Genomic DNA, 16,695 nt, shown 5'->3' on the forward strand with positions numbered 1-16,695 from the left:
CGCCGCCAGCGCACGCAGGACGGTGCGTCCGGCCCTCATGGCTGTTCTGGTCACAGGCCGTCGGGGAGCGTGCGCTGCCTTGGGCCCAGAGCCTCAGCGCCGGCGTCATCCTCTCCAGAGCCTCTCATGTTCTCCGCCACAGATGCCAGGAATGTTTCCAAGGGTGACATTCCAAGGACATCTCCAGCAGCCTGGCTCTCAGTGAGGAAGACAGAGCAGGGCGCCCAAGGGGCACATGTTGGATGAGAAGGACGCGTGGCTGTCCCAACCCTGGGAGCGGGGCTGCTCCTCAAGGCAGCATGGCCTCACCTGCCCTTGCTGATGGCCAGTTGACCCCTCTGACGCCTTCCAGGAGCACTTCCAGTGCTTCTCTTTCTTCCCAGGAAGATACTGGGCCGGCACCATCAGGGGTGGCTCGTCGGTCGTGGTGGTGGTCTCGCGTGTCTCCTGTGTTTTTTTGACGTCAGCTGGGACTTCCCGGTCACGGTGAGTAGGACGGGCAGCGGGCATGACTTTCCTTGCTCCTGTCCTTGGTGGGGACGTTCCTAATGCTTCCAGGAAAGTATGATGCTTGCTGTAGGTGTATGTGGAAGAGTTTAATATTCAATTACTAGATTTTCTTCAGTGTTAGCTTTTGTTTTTGTTTTTGTTTTCTTTTTGACACGGAATCTCACTGTTGCCCAGGCTGGAGTGCAATGGCGCGATCTCAGCTCACTGCAACCTCCACCTCCTGGGTTCAAGCGATTCTCCTGCCTCAGCCTCCTAAGTAGCTGGGATTACAGGCGCCCACCCCCATGCCTGTCTAATTTTTGTATTTTTAGTAAAGACAGGGTTTTGCCATGTTGGCCAGGATGATCTCAAATTCCTGACCTCAGTTGATCCACCTGCCTCAGCTTCCCAAAGTGCTGGGATTACAGGCATGAGCCACTGCACCCAGTGATGTTAGCTTTGATGTTAGCTTATTTTTTTTTTTTTTTTTGAGATGGAGTCTTGCTCTACTGCCCAGGCTGGAGTGCAGTGGTGCAATCTCAGCTCACCACAACCTCCGCCTCCCGGGTTCAAGTGATTCTCCTTCCTCAGCCTCCCGAGTAGCTGGGACTACAAGCATGCATCACCATGCCTGGCTAATTTTTGTATTTTCAGTAGAGATGGGGTTTCACTATGTTGGCCAGGCTGGTCTCGAACTCCTGACCTTGTGATCTGCCCGCCTCGGCCTCCCAAAGTGCTGGGATTACAGGTGTGAGCCACTGCGCCCAGCCTGTTTATAATTTTTAAATCCTCCTTTTATCTGTGGCTTTTTTACCTGTCACATTTCTAATGCTGATTGCTATTTCCTCTCTTTTGTCAATTCAGCGCTTGTCTATCTTGTTCTATTTGGTGAAAAACAAATTTGGAGTTTTCGCTTCTTCTCCCCCCACTCTCTCTGTCTCTCTCTGTCTTTGTGTCTCTGTCCTTGTATGTCTCTGTCTCTCTTTGTATGTCTCTGTCTCTATGTCTCTTTGTGTGTCTCTGTCTCTGTGTCTGTCCTCTGTCTCTGCATGTCTCTGTCTCTGTGTCCCTGTCTCTGTGTCTCTCCTCTGTCTCTGTGTATCTGTCTCCATGTGTCTGTCTCTGTGTCTCTCCTTCTGTGTCCGTCTGTGTCTCTCCTTGTCTCTGTGTCCCTGTCTCTGTCTCTCTGTGTCTCTTTGTGTGTCTCTGTCTCTCCTGTCTCTGTGTATCTCTGTCTGTCTCTGTCTCTGTCTCTCCTCTGTCTCTGTGTGTCTGTCTCTCCTTCTCTGCCTCTGTGTCTCTCCTCTCTGTGTATCTGTTTGTCTCTGTGTATCTCTCTCTGTGTCTCTCCTTCTCTGTCCTTCTCTGTCTCTCCTCTGTCTGTCTCTGTCCATCCTGCCATCGCACCGTCTACTGAAGTGCTCACTACGCGCCCCTCCTCCCCTCCGCGCGCCCCTCCTCTCCGCCCAGTCAGGATGCAGGAGGTTTCCCAGTTTGCACCCTCAGTGTTGCTCTTCCCGCTCTGAGAAACCCTCCTAGCGACCAGGCTGTCTGGCCTCCTCTGCTGTGAGCGAGGGTCCTGGCCTCCCGGCGTCCCTACGGTGGCCACAGCCCTCACAGTCGCTTCCTCACCTGGGCCCAGACTGCGGGCTCTTGGGACCCTTCACGGCTGAGCCTGCACTGGGCAGTTGTGCGGGGGCCGAGTTTCCTCCTACAATTGCAAACTTCCATCTTCCCCGGCAGACATAACACACGCACAGGCGCCCGCCTTCCCCCACCTCGTTATTAAAGCCACTCGCACAGGCGCCCGCCTTCCCCCACCGTGTTATTAAAGCAACAAAGCACTTTCCAGGTTCCCTGGAGCTGACGGCCCCTCCGGGGACTAGAGCACTGTGGGGGCTTCATGTTGAAAAACAATGCAAAAATTAGCCGGGCGTAGTGGCCCGCGCCTGTAATCCCAGCTACTCAGGAGGCTAAGGCAGGAGAATCGCTTGAACACAGGAGGCAGAGGTTGCAATGAGCCAAGATCACGCCACTACACTCCAGCCTGGGCAACAGAGCGAGACTCTGTCTCAAAAAAAAAAAAAGAAAGAAAGAAAAAGAAAAAAGAAAAAACAACCGGAAAACCAACAACTTGTTTTTTTGTTTTTTGTTTTTTTTTTTTTAGATGGAGTCTCCTTCTGTCGCCCAGGCTGGAGTGTAGTGGCGTGATCTCGGCTCACTGCGACCTCCGCCTCCCGGGTTCACACCATTCTCCCACCTCAACCTCCCGAGTAGCTAGGACTACAGGCGCCTGCCACCATGCCCAGCTAATTTTTTGTATTTTTAGTAGAGATGGGGGTTTCACTGTGTTAGCCAGGATGGTCTCGATCTCCTGACCTTGTGATCCGCCCACCTCGGCCTCCCAAAGTGTTGGGATTACAGACATGAGCCACCACGCCCGGCCCTTTCTTTTCTTTTTTTTCAGACAAGTTCTTGCTCTGTCGCCCAGGCTGGAGGGCAGTGATGCAATCACAGCTCACTGCAGCCTCGACCTCCTGGACTCAAGCGATCCTCCTGCCTCAGCCTCCCTAGTAGCTGGGACCACAGGCATGCACCACCACACCCAGCTAAGTTTTATATTTTTTGTAGAGATGGAATCTTGGTATGTTGCCAAAGCTGGTCTCAAACCCCTGGGCTCAAGCAGTCCTCCTACCTCAGCCTCCCGAAGTGCTGGGAGCCACACTTCTGCCAGATGCTTTCAAGTTTGATGGGTTACGTTTACCTATTCTGTTCTGTCTTAAAAAAATTATCATTTTGTTAGAACTTGAGAATGAAATTGAGGTCAAAATATTGAGGTCATATTATTGAGGTCAAAATAACAACGATCATGTTGCAGCGTATCTGGCTTGTTCTCACTGTTAGGGTGGAAGCAACGGTTCCTCAGGATTTTGCTACAAGGATTGTCTCAGCCTTCTTGGACTGCCATGCGGAACACCACAGACCCAGCAGCTAAAACAATGACATTGAGATCCGGGTGCCGGCAGGCCAAGCTCCACGAGGGCCCCCCTCTGGGTTGCAGGCAGCTGCCTTCCCAGGGCGTCCTCCCCCAGCAGGTGGGCAGGGCAGGGGGAGCTGGCACACTCGGCTCTGTTGTCTCTTTTTTCTCACAGTGCATGACTGTTTACCACCGCGGTCACCTGGAGCCTCTCATTACAAGGGCATGAATTCCCTTCTCATGAGGCCCCTCACAGCCTCATCAAAACCTCAGTCACCTCCCAGAACCCCACTCCAGTCCCGTCACGCTGGGGCTCAGGGCCTGAACCCATGAATGCGAGGACACGATCAGTCCACAGCAAGGCCGTGTCCCCAGGGAGCAGGGGCGGACTCTGGCCACACTCCAGTCAGGCAGCGGCTGGGAGAGGGTGCCCATGCGGAAGGAACGGACAGGCGCACTCAGAAGTGGTGGCACCTGACGCCCTTTCATAATGTTGTTTTGTTTTGTAATTTTCTTAGACTTCCAAATTCATAGTGAAGTTGACCCACATGACAACAAACAGGATTCGAGGGGTTTGAAGGGCCAGCAGCCTCACACTGATGGATGGTTCTGGAACTGCCCACCAGCAGCCCCTCTGCCATGGGTGGGCGCAGCGGGGGCTTCCCGGTTCAGTGGCTCCCCTGGCCGCGTGGACCCAGAAGTGCTTCCCTCTAGCGGACAGTGCTGCTGCCCCGCTGTGGGCCCCAGGCCTCAACCCAGAGAGCTTCTCCAAACCAATGGCTGTAGCCGCACCGTCTCCCGAGCGCCAGGCAGGGTACCCCTTCTGCATCCACCCTGGGGGCTGCCCTAAGCCCGGGGTGCCCGCTGGGCTCACTCTGCTCCTCCTGGAGCCAGCATGCAACCCCTCACCTTAGACGCCCTCGTCCCCATGTTGGTGTGGCGTCTGCCGCCAACTGACTCTGACAAACACACGGTTGATGTTTCTATGAAGTTTGGGAAAATAAGATCTTTTCACTGTACTGGGTCAAGACCTGTCTCCACTCGGCACAGCCCCTGTGCGCTTCCGGTATCTCTGCAGGAGGAGGAGCTACCTTTGGGGAAGGTGAGTTGAGGAAGCTTTTCCCTGGTGTTGCTGGGCTTACCCCCGTGGGAATGGGCCCCGAGCCATGGTTCACTTCCATGGGGACGGCCACTATTCCCTGGCTCACCTCTGTGGGGACGGCCCCTGAGCCCTGACTCACCTCTGTGGGGACGGCCTCCAAGCCCTGGCTCACCCCCGTGGGGACGGCCCCCGAGCCCTGACTCACCTCTGTGGGGATGGCCTGCAAACCCCAGCTCACCCGCGTAGGGATGGCTCCTGTGCTGGGCACACCCACTTGACATCAACATGAAGGCAGGAACCTGACGGTGTCTCCGACGTGTCCTGCTGGCACTGGGCAATCCTGTTTGAAGATTCCGGATCTAGACACTGGGGCGCGGGACGGCTTCAGACAGGTAGAGGTGTGCGTGGAAAATTCAGTTCTCAGCAGCTTCTAATCAGGATGGAGGTTTGTTTTGACTTCTTATGGGAATCGCGTTGAGAGGTGACAGCATGGTGGCAGTCCTCGCAGCCCTCGCTCGCTCTCGGCGCCTCCTCTGCCTGGGCTCCCACTTTGGTGGCACTTGAGGAGCCCTTCAGCCCACCGCTGCACTGTGGGAGCCCCTTTCTGCTGGCCAAGGTGGGAGCCGGCTCCCTCAGCTTGCAGGGAGGTGTGGAGGGAGAGGCACGAGCGGGAACCCGGGCTGCGCGCGGTGCTTGCGGGCCAGCTGGAGTTCCGGGTGGGCGTGGGCTTGGCGGGTCCGCACTCTGAGCAGCCGGCCAGCCCTGCCGGCCCCGGGCAATGAGGGACTTAGCACCCGGGCCAGTGGCTGCGGAGGGTGTACTGGGTCCCCCAGCAGTGCCAGCGCACCGGCGCTGCGCTCGATTTCTCACCGGACCTCAGCTGCCTTCCCGCGGGGCAGGGCTCGGGACCTGCAGCCCGCCATGCCAGAGCCTCCCACCCCCTCCGTGGGCTCCTGTGCGGCCCGAGCCTCCCCGACGAGCGCCACCCCCTGCTCCACGGCACCCAGTCCCATCGACCACCCAAGGGCTGAGGAGTGCGAGCACACGGCGCGGGACTGGCAGGCAGCTCCACCTGCAGCCCCGGTGCGGGATCCACTGGGTGAAGCCAGCTGGGCTCCTGAGTCTGGTGGAGATGTGGAGAACCTTTATGTCTAGCTCAGGGATTGTAAATACACCAATCAGCACCCTGTGTCTAGCTCAGGGTCTGTGAATGCACCAGTCGACACTCTGTATCTAGCTACTCTGGTGGGGCCTTGGAAAACCTTTATGTCTAGCTCAAGGATTGTAAATACACCAATCGGCATTCTGTATCTAGCTCAAGGTTTGTAAACACACCAATCGGCACCCTGTGTCTAGCTCAGGGTTTGTGAGTGCACCAATCGACACTGTATCTAGCTGCTCTGGTGGGGCCTTAGAGAACCTTTGTGTCGATACTCTGTATCTAACTTATCTGAACTTATCTGATGGGGATGTGGAGAACCTTTATGTCTAGCTCAGGGATTGTAAACGCACCAATCAGCACCCTGTCAAAACAGACCACTCGGCTCTACCAATCAGCAGGATGTGGGTGGGGCCGGATAAGAGAATAAAGCAGACTGCCTGAGCCAGCAGTGGCAACCTGCTCGGGTCCCCTTCCACGCTGTGGAAGCTTTGTTCTTTCGCTTTTTGCAATAAATCTTGCTACTGCTCACTCTTTGGGTCCACACTGCTCTTATGAGCTGTAACACTCATGGCGAAGGTCTGCAGCTTCACTCCTGAAGCCAGCGAGACCACGAACCCACCAGAAAGAAGAAACTCCGAACACATCCGAACATCAGAAGGAACAAACTCTGGACATGCTGGCTTTAGAACTGTAACACTCACCGCGAGGGTCCGCGGCTTCATTCTTGAAGTCAGTGAGACCAAGAACCCACCAATTCCGGACACAGCATGATGGCGGCTGTGTCTGTCGCCCACACACGCCCAGGGAGGTTCACACCTGAGCAACTCGTATCCACAGAAAACATGGCTCAGCCCCATCCGTGGGAAGACTAAGTTGATTTTCCATTCTCCCATAGAAAACGTTACCAAATTGCCGTTTTGTAAACGTGATCCAAGGCTGTGCAGTCAGGAACTTTAGGGTAAAAAACGTGCCATGCGATTCTGTGTGTGATGCTGCCTGTGACAGCTTCCGATTCTGTGTGTGACGCCGTCTGTGTGAGCTTCCGATTCTGTGTGTGATGCTGCCTGTGTGAGCTTCCTACACTCATGGTGTGCTGGGTCTTTCACCGTAAGCATGTTCGTTTTAGGCCTAACGCTGTGTTCATAATGTCATATGCCTTTTCTTAAGGAAGTCGCCAAAACTGTGTAACTTCAGGCTGTGCAGAGTTGACTGCGGCCAGGTGTTCCTGCCCCTGCAGGTCTCTCCTGGGGGAGTCTCAGATGGCCTGGCAGTCACAGAGATGGAGATTGTTTATAATTAGTTAGGAAAGGAAGACCCACGTGCCGGGGAGGGACTCGGGAACAAGACAAAAACAAATACACAGCAGCCCAGGCTGAAAACGGCAGGGATGGGGTGGGCTGGGGATGGAGGCATTTCCGGGAACGTCAGGCAGATGGAATCAGAAACCAAACGAGGCAGAAAGACCCGCCCCCAGCCGCGCAGAGCCCAAGTGCTGCCCTGGGGAGTCGGCCAGAAGAGTTCTGGGCCTGAACCAGGGATCCCCCGAGGGGAGGGGAGGTGACCATGGAAGCTCAGCCAGGGCCCGGGGAAGGGGAAGGGGCCTGGGCTTGCGTCCCGGACGCGGGTGCCTATGTGCCGAGGACTGCCCGTGCCAGGGACAGGGAGGGAGCGATTTTTACCCGCGGTGACCACACGGGCTTGCACCCCTTTATTTGACGCCCCTGCAGTGGGGGGAAGTGACAGCAAACCCGATACTCTGGCCCTGGTCTCGCCCCCCACAGCATGGCCTGTGCCTCCCGAGGCTTCCCAGGAGGCCGCTCTGGCCCGGACCCAGCAGACGCCACCTCTCTGTGACCTCCAGGTTTCCTTCAGATTTTATGCTTTTATTATTCAAAACACAGAAGGGGTGAGACACGGCTGCTCAGTCGGCCAAGAGCCTTTATTGATGTTTAACCGTCAGGCTACACCCGGGTGCCTGGGATTTGTTCTCACAGACACTTCGCGCCACCAGGCTGGTCATAGCCTTTCAGTTCCCACAGATTTTCAGAGCCCCAGAAACAGCAGCACAAACCGTAAGGGAAGCTTCCACCGGAACCGGCCCCAGCACAACGCGGTCCTGCGTGAACATCCCAGGGCCCAGGCCGGCCCCTCACGCCCAGGTTCCAGCTCGCATCACTGAAGGAGAAGCCAAAGCTGCGGAAACGTGCAGGGGACGCCCGAAACTGCGGAAACGCGCGGGGGACTGCCCCGAAGCTGAAGAAACGCGCGGGGGACGGGCCCGAAACTGCGGAAACGCGCGGGGGACGGGCCCGAAGCTGAGGAAACGTGCGGGGGACTGCCCTGAAGCTGAAGAAACGCGCGGGGGACGGGCCCGAAGCTGAAGAAACGCGCGGGGGACGGGCCCGAAGCTGAGGAAACATGCGGGGGACGGGCCCGAAGCTGAGGAAACGTGCGGGGCACGGGCCGAAGCTGAGGAAACGTGCGGGGGACTGCCCCGAAGCTGAGGAAACTTGCGGAGGGGAGACGGGCCCTGAGCTGAGGAAACGTGCGGGGTGGGAGACGGACCCCGAAGCTGCGGAAACGCGCGGGGGACGGGCCCGAAGCTGAGGAAACGTGCGGGGGACTGCCCTGAAGCTGAAGAAACGCGCGGGGGACGGGCCCGAAGCTGAGGAAACGCGCGGGGGACGGGCCCGAAGCTGAGGAAACGTGCGGGGGACGGGCCGAAGCTGAGGAAACGCGCGGGGGACTGCCCCGAAGCTGAGGAAACTTGCGGAGGGGAGACGGGCCCTGAGCTGAGGAAACGTGCGGGGTGGGAGACGGACCCCGAAGCTGCGGAAACGCGCGGGGGACGGGCCCGAAGCTGAGGAAACACGCGGGGGACGGGCCCGAAGCTGAGGAGACGCGCAAGAGACCGCCCCGAAGCTGAGGAAACGCGCGGGGGAGGGGCCCGAAGCTGAGGAAACGCGCGGGGGACGGGCCGAAGCTGAGGAAACCTGCGGGGGGGAAGGCGGGCCCGAAGCTGAGGAAATGCGCGGGGGAGGGGCCCGAAGCTGAGGAGACGCGCAAGAGACCGCCCCGAAGCTGAGGAAACGCGCGGGGGAGGGGCCCGAAGCTGAGGAAACGCGCGGGGGACGGGCCGAAGCTGAGGAAACCTGCGGGGGGGAAGGCGGGCCCGAAGCTGAGGAAACGCGCGGGGGAGGGGCCCGAAGCTGAGGAAACACGCGGGGGACAGGCCCGAAGCTGAGGAGACGCGCAAGAGACCGCCCCGAAGCTGAGGAAACGCGCGGGGGAGGGGCCCGAAGCTGAGGAAACGCGCGGGGGACGGGCCGAAGCTGAGGAAACGTGCGGGGGGGAAGGCGGGCCCGGAGCTGAGGAAACCTGCGCGGTGGGAGACGGGCCCGGAGCTGAGGAAACGCGCGGGGGACGGGCCTCGAAGCGGCCGCAGAAGGAGGACGTGAACCCGGGGCCACAGCATCTCCCGGCACCAGCCTCGTGGGGGTCGGGACCGCACCCGGAGGCCGACGCCCACGCTCAGCTCCCCAGAGGGATGCCCACGAGCAGCGCCAGGCGCCCGGAGCTGCTCCCAGCGCCCACGAGGGGGCCTGGTGGTACCCGAGGGCTGTGAACAAACTCCACCTCTGGGTGCCAGGACCATTTCACCCCAGATGGGAGCTCTGGGCTCCAGCAGACACACACTTGCGCCCCCACAGCGTTTGCGCCGCTGGCGACCTGGCCCCCTCCCCTGACCCCAGGGCTCAGCAGAGTCGGAGCCTGCACCGCGCGGCTTATCCCATGGATTTCCCGTCAGGGAAAAGCCACAGCAGAGGTCGGGGGAGGGAGGGGAGAAGCCAGGATCCTCCTCCTCTAGGGCTGGTGAGGCTGTTCCCTCTCTAGCCTGAAGACGTCCAACCCCAGCTGCCAGGGGAGATGGTCCTGGGTCCCCCTCCCCGCGGCCCCACAGGCTCTGACGGTCTCTGACAGGGCACCCGTGCCCTGCGGGGCCTGGTGGGCTCAGTGCCAGCCCAGGAGCCTTCTCTGCGGCCCCCACTTTATGAGATGGGCGGTGAAGCCCCAGCCTCTCCCAGCGGGGGTGCCCGGGTGCTCTGCCCGCCCGTGGGTTCAGAGCCCACCTCTCACAGCCGCGGTCCTGGCCCAGTTCCTGGGTTTCTGTGTGACTTCCCTGTTGCGGCCAAGGGAGGGTCTGGAGGCTGAGCCCGCACCCAGGACTCACCAGGGGCAGGCACTGGGCCAGGATCCCGGTACGGGGCATGCAGCGGAAGGGGCTGTACTCCCTCAGCTGGATGCAGCACTGGCTGTTACACTCCTGATGGCTGCTGCAGAAGTCGCCGTTGGGCTGGGGAGGCAGCCAGGCAGCGGTCGTGGAGAGGGGCCATCTCCAGCTACCCCTGCTCCATCTGCCCCGGGTGCCCGCAGCTCACCTTGCGCCAGGGCACACACTGCAGGAAGACGGTTTGGGGCGTGCACAACTCCTGCGGGCTGCTGTTGTTGCGGACGCAGCAGTTGCTCTGGCACTCTGAGTCGTGCGAGCATCTATACCCATTGGGCTATGGGACAGGAGACGCGTCATCCGTGCACCTGCCATCAACTCCCTGGCTCTTCAGAGGCAGGTAGGAGGGGGCCACAGGCAGTCTCGCTTCTCCACCCCCACCCCCCGCACGCATCTCACCTTCCTCCAGGGAAGGCACTGCAGGAAGATGGTCTTAGGGGTGCAGAACGTGTGTGGGTCCAGGCTGTTGATGGTACAGCAGTTGCTCTGGCACTCCTCGTGGCTCCCGCATGGCTCCCCGATGCCCTGAAACGCCATTCACCAGCTCGCTCACCTGTTCCTGGGCAGGGCCTACAGACTCAGCACTCAGGAAAGTCCTGCCCTCTCCTTGGCTCCCCTGTGTCACCATCCTTCAAACTTGGGTTCCCTGAGAAGTTTCTGGAACAAACCCAGACTGCCGTGGTTCTGGCAGGTCAGTGCTGGGGGCCCAGGGCTGAGAAAGGGAATGTCTACTGTGAGCCACGTGGAAGAGGGTAAACCAAGGCACTGAGGGCAAGGATGCAGCAGTGGAGCATGGGCGAAGCTCGCAGGCCGGCCCAGTGCCTGGCATTTTACAGGAGAAGAAATGGGCTCAGGGAAGGCGAGCAAGGCGCCCAGCAGAGGCGAGCTGAGAGCCAGGCCTGCCCCCCGCGCCACAGCTTGTAGCCACCCCCCACCCACACACACACAAGGCGCGCGACCTCTGGTCTTGTTTGCTCAGAGTGTTGTGGATGAGGATGAGGCTACGTCTATTGATGTTACTGCATTCCACCCTAAAACTGAGAGAGTTTTAGGATAACAATAGTAATCCCATTACATGTTAACATAAATAACAACTTTTTATTAAAAGTGGATATATTTTCTGGCCGGGCACAGTGGCTCATGCCTGTAATCCCGGCACTTTGGGAGGCTGAGGCTGGTGGATCACCTGAGGTCAGGAGTTTGAGAACAGCCTCATCAACATGGTGAAACCCCATCTCTACTAAAAATTCAAAATTTAGCCAGGCGTGGTGTGGCGCGCCTGTAATCCCAGCTACTCGGGAGGCAGAGGCAGGAGAATCGCCTGAACCCGGAAGGTGGAGGTTGCAGTGAGCTGAGATCTTGCCACTGCACTTCAGCCTGGGCGACAGAGCAAGCCTTCATCTCTCTCTCTCTCTCTCTCTCTCTCTCTCTCACACATACACACACACACACACACACACAATTTACAAAGTAATAGAAAAATGGGTATATTTTCAAAAACAGAAGTGTGCACTGGTGCAGCTCCCACGTGGCCCCGATCTTTCCTGCCTGGTTGACGGTGGCCGCGGTGGCCCCAGGGCTGCTCCTGGTGCTGGGGTCGCCGTCCCATAGCCTCATGTGTACTTGGGCAGCACAGCTGGGTGTGTGGCCAGGAAAACGAGTGTGGCCTCAGGGAGGGTTTCATCCAGGAAGGCACTTTGTGTCCCTTTGAGAGCCTCCTGACGGAAAGTGGCAGCCCCCGCGGGTGGGGCCTGCAGGGGCCTCAGGGGCGCCCGGCACCCACCTTACAGCACTTGTGGGGCCTGCAGGGGCATCAGGGGCGGCTGGCACCCACCTTATGGGACAGGTTCAACTGCTTCTTCTGCAGCCCATGCCCTGCCATGGACCCCAGCAGCAGCAGCAGCAGTAGCAGCAGCGTCCACCCCGGGCCGGCCATCGGGCGCGTGGACCTGCAGAGAACCAGGATTGTGTGGGAGTGCGTCCACGCCAGCCTTGTCCTGCCTGGCGCCTGGCGCTGGCCTCCCCACTCCCTTCCCGTCCCTTCCCGCTCCTTTCTCTTGCAAGACAGACTTTTAAAAACTTAATGGACTTTATTTTTTAGAGTAGTTTTAGGCTTACAAAAAAAGTGCAGAAAATGTAATTCTCATATGCCACCTTCTTTCCCCTGCCTCAGTTTCCCCTATTATAAACATGCTGCACTCGTGTGACGCATCTGCCCACCATTGATAGACCCACAGGGACATGCCGTCATCACCCGGAGTCCACAGCTCAGACGGTGTGTGCCTGCTGCGGGTTTGGGTGAGTGCGTTCTCACAGAACTGCCATTTCAGTATCCTGCAGAGCAGATCCGATGCCCTAAAAATCCCCATGCCCCGTCTGTTCGCTCCTCCCTCCCCAGCTGCTGACAGCCACCCAGCTTTTCACTGTCTCCTTGGTTTTGCCTTTTCCAGAATCCCGTTTGGTTGGAATCGGTCTGTAGCCTTTTCGGGTTGGCTTATTTCACTGAGTAAAGTGCAATTTAAGGTTCCTTCGTGGCTTTTCATGGCATAATGACTCATTTCTTTTTAGCACTGCATGGTAAATGGATTTTTTTTTAACACATCGAGGCAAAACGTGAAAAATGGATTTTGAAGAAGCCTTTTCCCAGCGGACAATGGTTCCCCTGATGAATTTGAACGTGAGCACCTGCTGTGAGCGGGAGCGGGAGCGGGAGCCTCAGCCTGGGGTCCCTCCTGGAGGGGCCCTTGCTGCCCAGCCCCACAGCAGCGTGGGCGTCAAGACGAAGCAGCGGCATTGCCCTGCGTGTGGTCAGCAGCCAAGCTGTGCTCATTGTGAGCCCCACGCCCGGATGGCGCCGCCCCCACCACAGCGACCGGCCCAGGACAGGGTGGACAACAGGAACCCTTCCTCGGGACTCTTCCAGCCGGGCCCAGGCGGAGACGTCATTACAGTCTCTCTTTTCCTCCTGGGTTGCAAAGCCATACGGGAAAACCCAGTAGACTCCACAAATCATGAAAAGTGACGAGAGAGGCCAGACCAAGATCAACACAAAATTCAAAACGATTTCTCCACACTGGCCATAAATAACCAGAAAATAGAAAATGAACACCACGCACGCTAACAAGATAAACCATTCATTATGTAAGATGAAGGACGAATATGAAGTCCACACAAAGAAAGTCCACCCTTGGCCTCCCCCTCGGCTCCCTCACCCCTTGCTGTGAGACCACAGACCAGTCAGGGCTGCGCTGGGGCCGGGGGGCCGGGCAGGGTCTCCCTGTCTCTGTCTCTCCCTGTCTCTCTGTCTCTGCCTCTGTCTCTCCCTGTCTCTCTGTCTCTCCCTCTGTCTCTCTCTCTCTGTCTCCCTCTGTCTCTCCCTCTCTCTGTCTCTTTCTGTCTCTATCTCTCCCTCTCTGTCTCTGTGTCTCTCTTTCTCTCTGTCTCTCCCTCTGTTTGTCTCTTTCTGTCTCTCTCTGCCTCTCTTTGTCTCTCCCTCTCTTTGTCTCTCTGTCTCTCCCTCTCTCTGTCTCTGTCTCTCCCTCTTTCTCTGCCTCTCCCTCTTTCTCTCCCTCTTTCTCTGCCTCTCCCTCTCTCTCTCTTTCTGTCTCTCTGTCTCTCTCTGTCTCTCTCTCTCTGTCTCTCCCTCTCTGTCTCTGTCTCTGTCCCTCTCTGTCTCTGTCTCTCTCTGTCTCTCCCTCTCTCTGTCTCTGTCTCTTTTTTTTTTTTTTTTTGAGACGGAGTCTCGCTCTGTCGCCCAGGCTGGAGTGCAGTGGCGCAATCTCGGCTCACTGCAAGCTCCACCTCCCGGGTTCATGCCATTCTCCTGCTTCAGCCTCTCCGAGTAGCTGGGACCACAGGCGCCCGCCACCACGCCCGGCTAATTTTTTTTTTTTGGTATTTTTAGTAGAGACGGGGTTTCACCGTGGTCTCAATATCCTGACCTCGTGATCCACCCGCTTCGGCCTCCCAAAGTGCTGGGATTACAAGCGTGAGCCACTGCGCCCGGCCCTGTCTCTGTCTCTTGAATCCCTTTGATTATTATTTTTCTTAAATTCCTCATATTATCTTGCGTGCATTCAGGGGAAATGTGGAGCTCTGGCCACAGCCTATAGCCGCCTGCTGGGGAAACCACAGCAGATCAGAACTCAGTCAGTGACTCCACTCCCCACTCAAGACCAGCCAGAGGAACCCAAATATGGATGCCCACCTCCCCCATGCCCATCACAGGGGCAGCCAAGCCCTGGCAGTGGCCTCCCCACATGAGCAGTCCCCGCACCCACACCTCTGCCTGCAGCTGGGCAGCCTCCCCGCTCCCAGCACTCCCTCCTGTCTTCCCTGCCGCTGCGTGAGCACCATGAGGTCAGGAACTGATTTTACCTCCCTCACAGGAAGTCAAAGGTCAAAGGTCTTAGATGCCCCTTGCACCTGATCCTGGACCCCTGACCCCAGACAAATGAGTCATGTCAACACTTTCCAAGATGAATGGCCACATCCCCACCATCGGGCAAACTTAGTCCTGCTTCCAATTATATCAAGCCTATTCAATATAACTGTGTTTAGAGATGGGGCCTTGCTCTGTTGCCCAGGCTGGAGTGCAGTGGCACAATCGCAGCTCACCGCAGACTCAACCTCCTGGGCTCAAGTGATCCTCCCAGCTCAGCCTCCCAAGTAGCTGGAATGACAGGTGTGAGCCACTGTGCCCGTTTTAAATATAATTTTTAATGTAACTACATAAAAGCTAAATTGAATCACAACCAGAACTTTTTTAAATTTCAAGTTTGCAGTATCTTTCCTGTACTTGGAACCAGGAAAAATTTTTTTCTGGTCTCAAACCTTTTCGTAGGCCCTTGCAAAGTTCACAGGCCTCGTTTCCAAATGGAGCATGATGTGCCTGACAGATCAAAGGGCCCTGCTCGGCCCAGGAACAGGCAGCTGCCTGTTCTGGGAAAGTCCAGTGTCTAACAGGTCACAGATCACACCGTTCACAGCAGCGTTTTTCACGACGGCCAGAGGGTGGACGAATGTGTTACATAACTCCTGCCCCGAATGTGATATGTACGCGCAATGGGACGTCAGTGGCCCCAGAAATGGCAGCTCAGACCCAGGGGCCACACAGTCACCCTGAGGACCTGATGCTGAGGGAACGAGCCCCTCTCAGAAGCTCAAATACCGTTTGATCCCACGTGTGAGGTCCCCAGAGTCGTCAAACCCACAGAGACAGTACGATGGTGATGCCCGGGGCAGGTGGGGGGTGGGGGTTGGTGTTTAATGGGGCCGGTTGACATTTGGGAAGATGTAGAGCTCTGCAGATGGATGGCAGTGAGGGCTGCACAGCAACGTGAACGTGCTTCATGCCACTGACCTGTGCACTTAAAAATCATTAATGTGGCCTGGGCACGGGGTGGCTCACGCCTGTAATCCCAGCACTTTGGGAGGCCAAGGCGGGCGATTACCTGAGGTCGGGAGTTCAAAACCAGCCTGACCAACATGGTGAAACCCTGTCTCTACTAAAAATGCAAAATTAGCTGGGTGTGGTGGCACATCCCTGTAGTCCCAGCTACTTAGGAGGCTGAGGCAGGAGAATAGCTTGAACCCTGGAGGCAGAGGTTGCAGTGAGCCGAGATCACGCCATTACACTCCAGCCTGGGCAACAGAGTGAGACTCCATCTCAAAAAAAAAAAAAATTGTTAAAATGGTCAACTTTATGTATTAAAGTTGACCATTGTTAAAATGGTCAACTTAAAGGTATTTTACCACAATGAAAGCAAAGGTCACAGGCAGACCTCAGGAGTGCCCTGGAGTTGCTGTTGCCCCTGGGATGGAAGCTCATTATTTTCAAATGTTCTATACAGGGGGTCTCTATTCCAGGACATTTGCTTAAAAATCTCTTGGATCAGACACTTCTTCAGTTTTCCCTACAATTATCAATATCTAGTTTGTTTCCATAGTAGTTCAATCAGCTAAGTAAAAAGCTTGGTGCTAAATCTTGTCAAAGACATTACAAATCTCCACAGATCGTCTGCGAAACCACAGCTTTCATGTTTTGAGCATAAGACCCTGGGGCTGGTGCTATAACCCCTGCCCAGACTCTTCTGAGTTTTGGGGGCCCAGCAGGGCTGCACCGGGCACCTGTCAGGTGGGGTCATCCCCACAGGGCACCCCGACTGAGGGCAGAGCTGGCTCAGCTGCAGGGTCGATCCTGGGCGCTGGGCCGTGCACGCGTCCTGTTGACACCCGGAGGACAGGACGTGCGAGTGACTCGTGAGATTGGGCCTCCCTTGCTGAAAACTTCCCTGGTGGCTGGCAGCTGCGTGGACATTCAGCAGCCCTACCTTTTTCCGTCAGGCCCCAGCGGCCCCTCTGTGTAGAGGTGAGACAGGCCAGGCTGCAGCTTCTAGACGAGACGCCCGAAAGCAGAGAAGTACCCAGAGCAGGGACCCGGCAGCCCGGCAGCACTCCGGGCACGGTCACAGCCCCGCCTCTTCCTTCTCCTTCCTGTTCCCTCCTTCGGTCCCAGGAGAAAGACGCAGGCAGCACCCTGGGCACAGTCGCAGCCCCGCCTCTTCCTTGTTCATCTTGTTCCCTCCTTTGGTCCCAGGAGAAAGACGCTCATCTCCCCACATGAGAGGCTCAGCGTGGGCATCTGGACAGGGGCCAGTCCCACGCGGCTACTGACT

At 57.3% G+C, this 16,695-nt stretch overlaps 1 protein-coding gene across 1 annotated transcript; it reads right to left on the minus strand.

The window, feature by feature from the left end:
• Positions 1 to 7,651: 7,651 nt before the first annotated feature.
• LRCOL1 (leucine rich colipase like 1) lies at positions 7,652 to 16,539 on the minus strand. The gene is made up of 6 exons (XM_055238102.2): positions 16,351 to 16,539; positions 11,853 to 11,967; positions 10,418 to 10,543; positions 10,170 to 10,295; positions 9,962 to 10,084; positions 7,652 to 7,905 (listed from the first exon to the last, which is right to left on the minus strand). The coding sequence occupies exons 2-6, from the start codon at positions 11,952 to 11,954 to the stop codon at positions 7,903 to 7,905; spliced, it is 480 nt and encodes a 159-aa protein (XP_055094077.1). The 5' UTR covers positions 11,955 to 11,967; positions 16,351 to 16,539; the 3' UTR covers positions 7,652 to 7,902.
• Between the last annotated feature and the right edge of the window lie 156 nt (positions 16,540 to 16,695).

The sequence above is a fragment of the Symphalangus syndactylus genome, chromosome 13 (genome assembly GCF_028878055.3).
Source record: "Symphalangus syndactylus isolate Jambi chromosome 13, NHGRI_mSymSyn1-v2.1_pri, whole genome shotgun sequence".
Classification (NCBI taxonomy): domain Eukaryota; kingdom Metazoa; phylum Chordata; class Mammalia; order Primates; family Hylobatidae; genus Symphalangus; species Symphalangus syndactylus.

What these genes read in the sequence shown, in the direction of transcription:
- LRCOL1 (XM_055238102.2), bottom strand. Translation starts at nt 11,954, where the DNA reads ATGGCCGGCCCGGGGTGGACGCTGCTGCTACTGCTGCTGCTGCTGCTG. An exon ending in AGTTGAACCTGTCCCATAAG is followed by an intron (nt 10,544 to 11,852) that starts GTGGGTGCCAGC and finishes ATGGCGTTTCAG; the next exon opens with GGCATCGGGGAGCCATGCGG. An exon ending in AGTGCCTTCCCTGGAGGAAG is followed by an intron (nt 10,296 to 10,417) that starts GTGAGATGCGTG and finishes CCTGTCCCATAG; the next exon opens with CCCAATGGGTATAGATGCTC.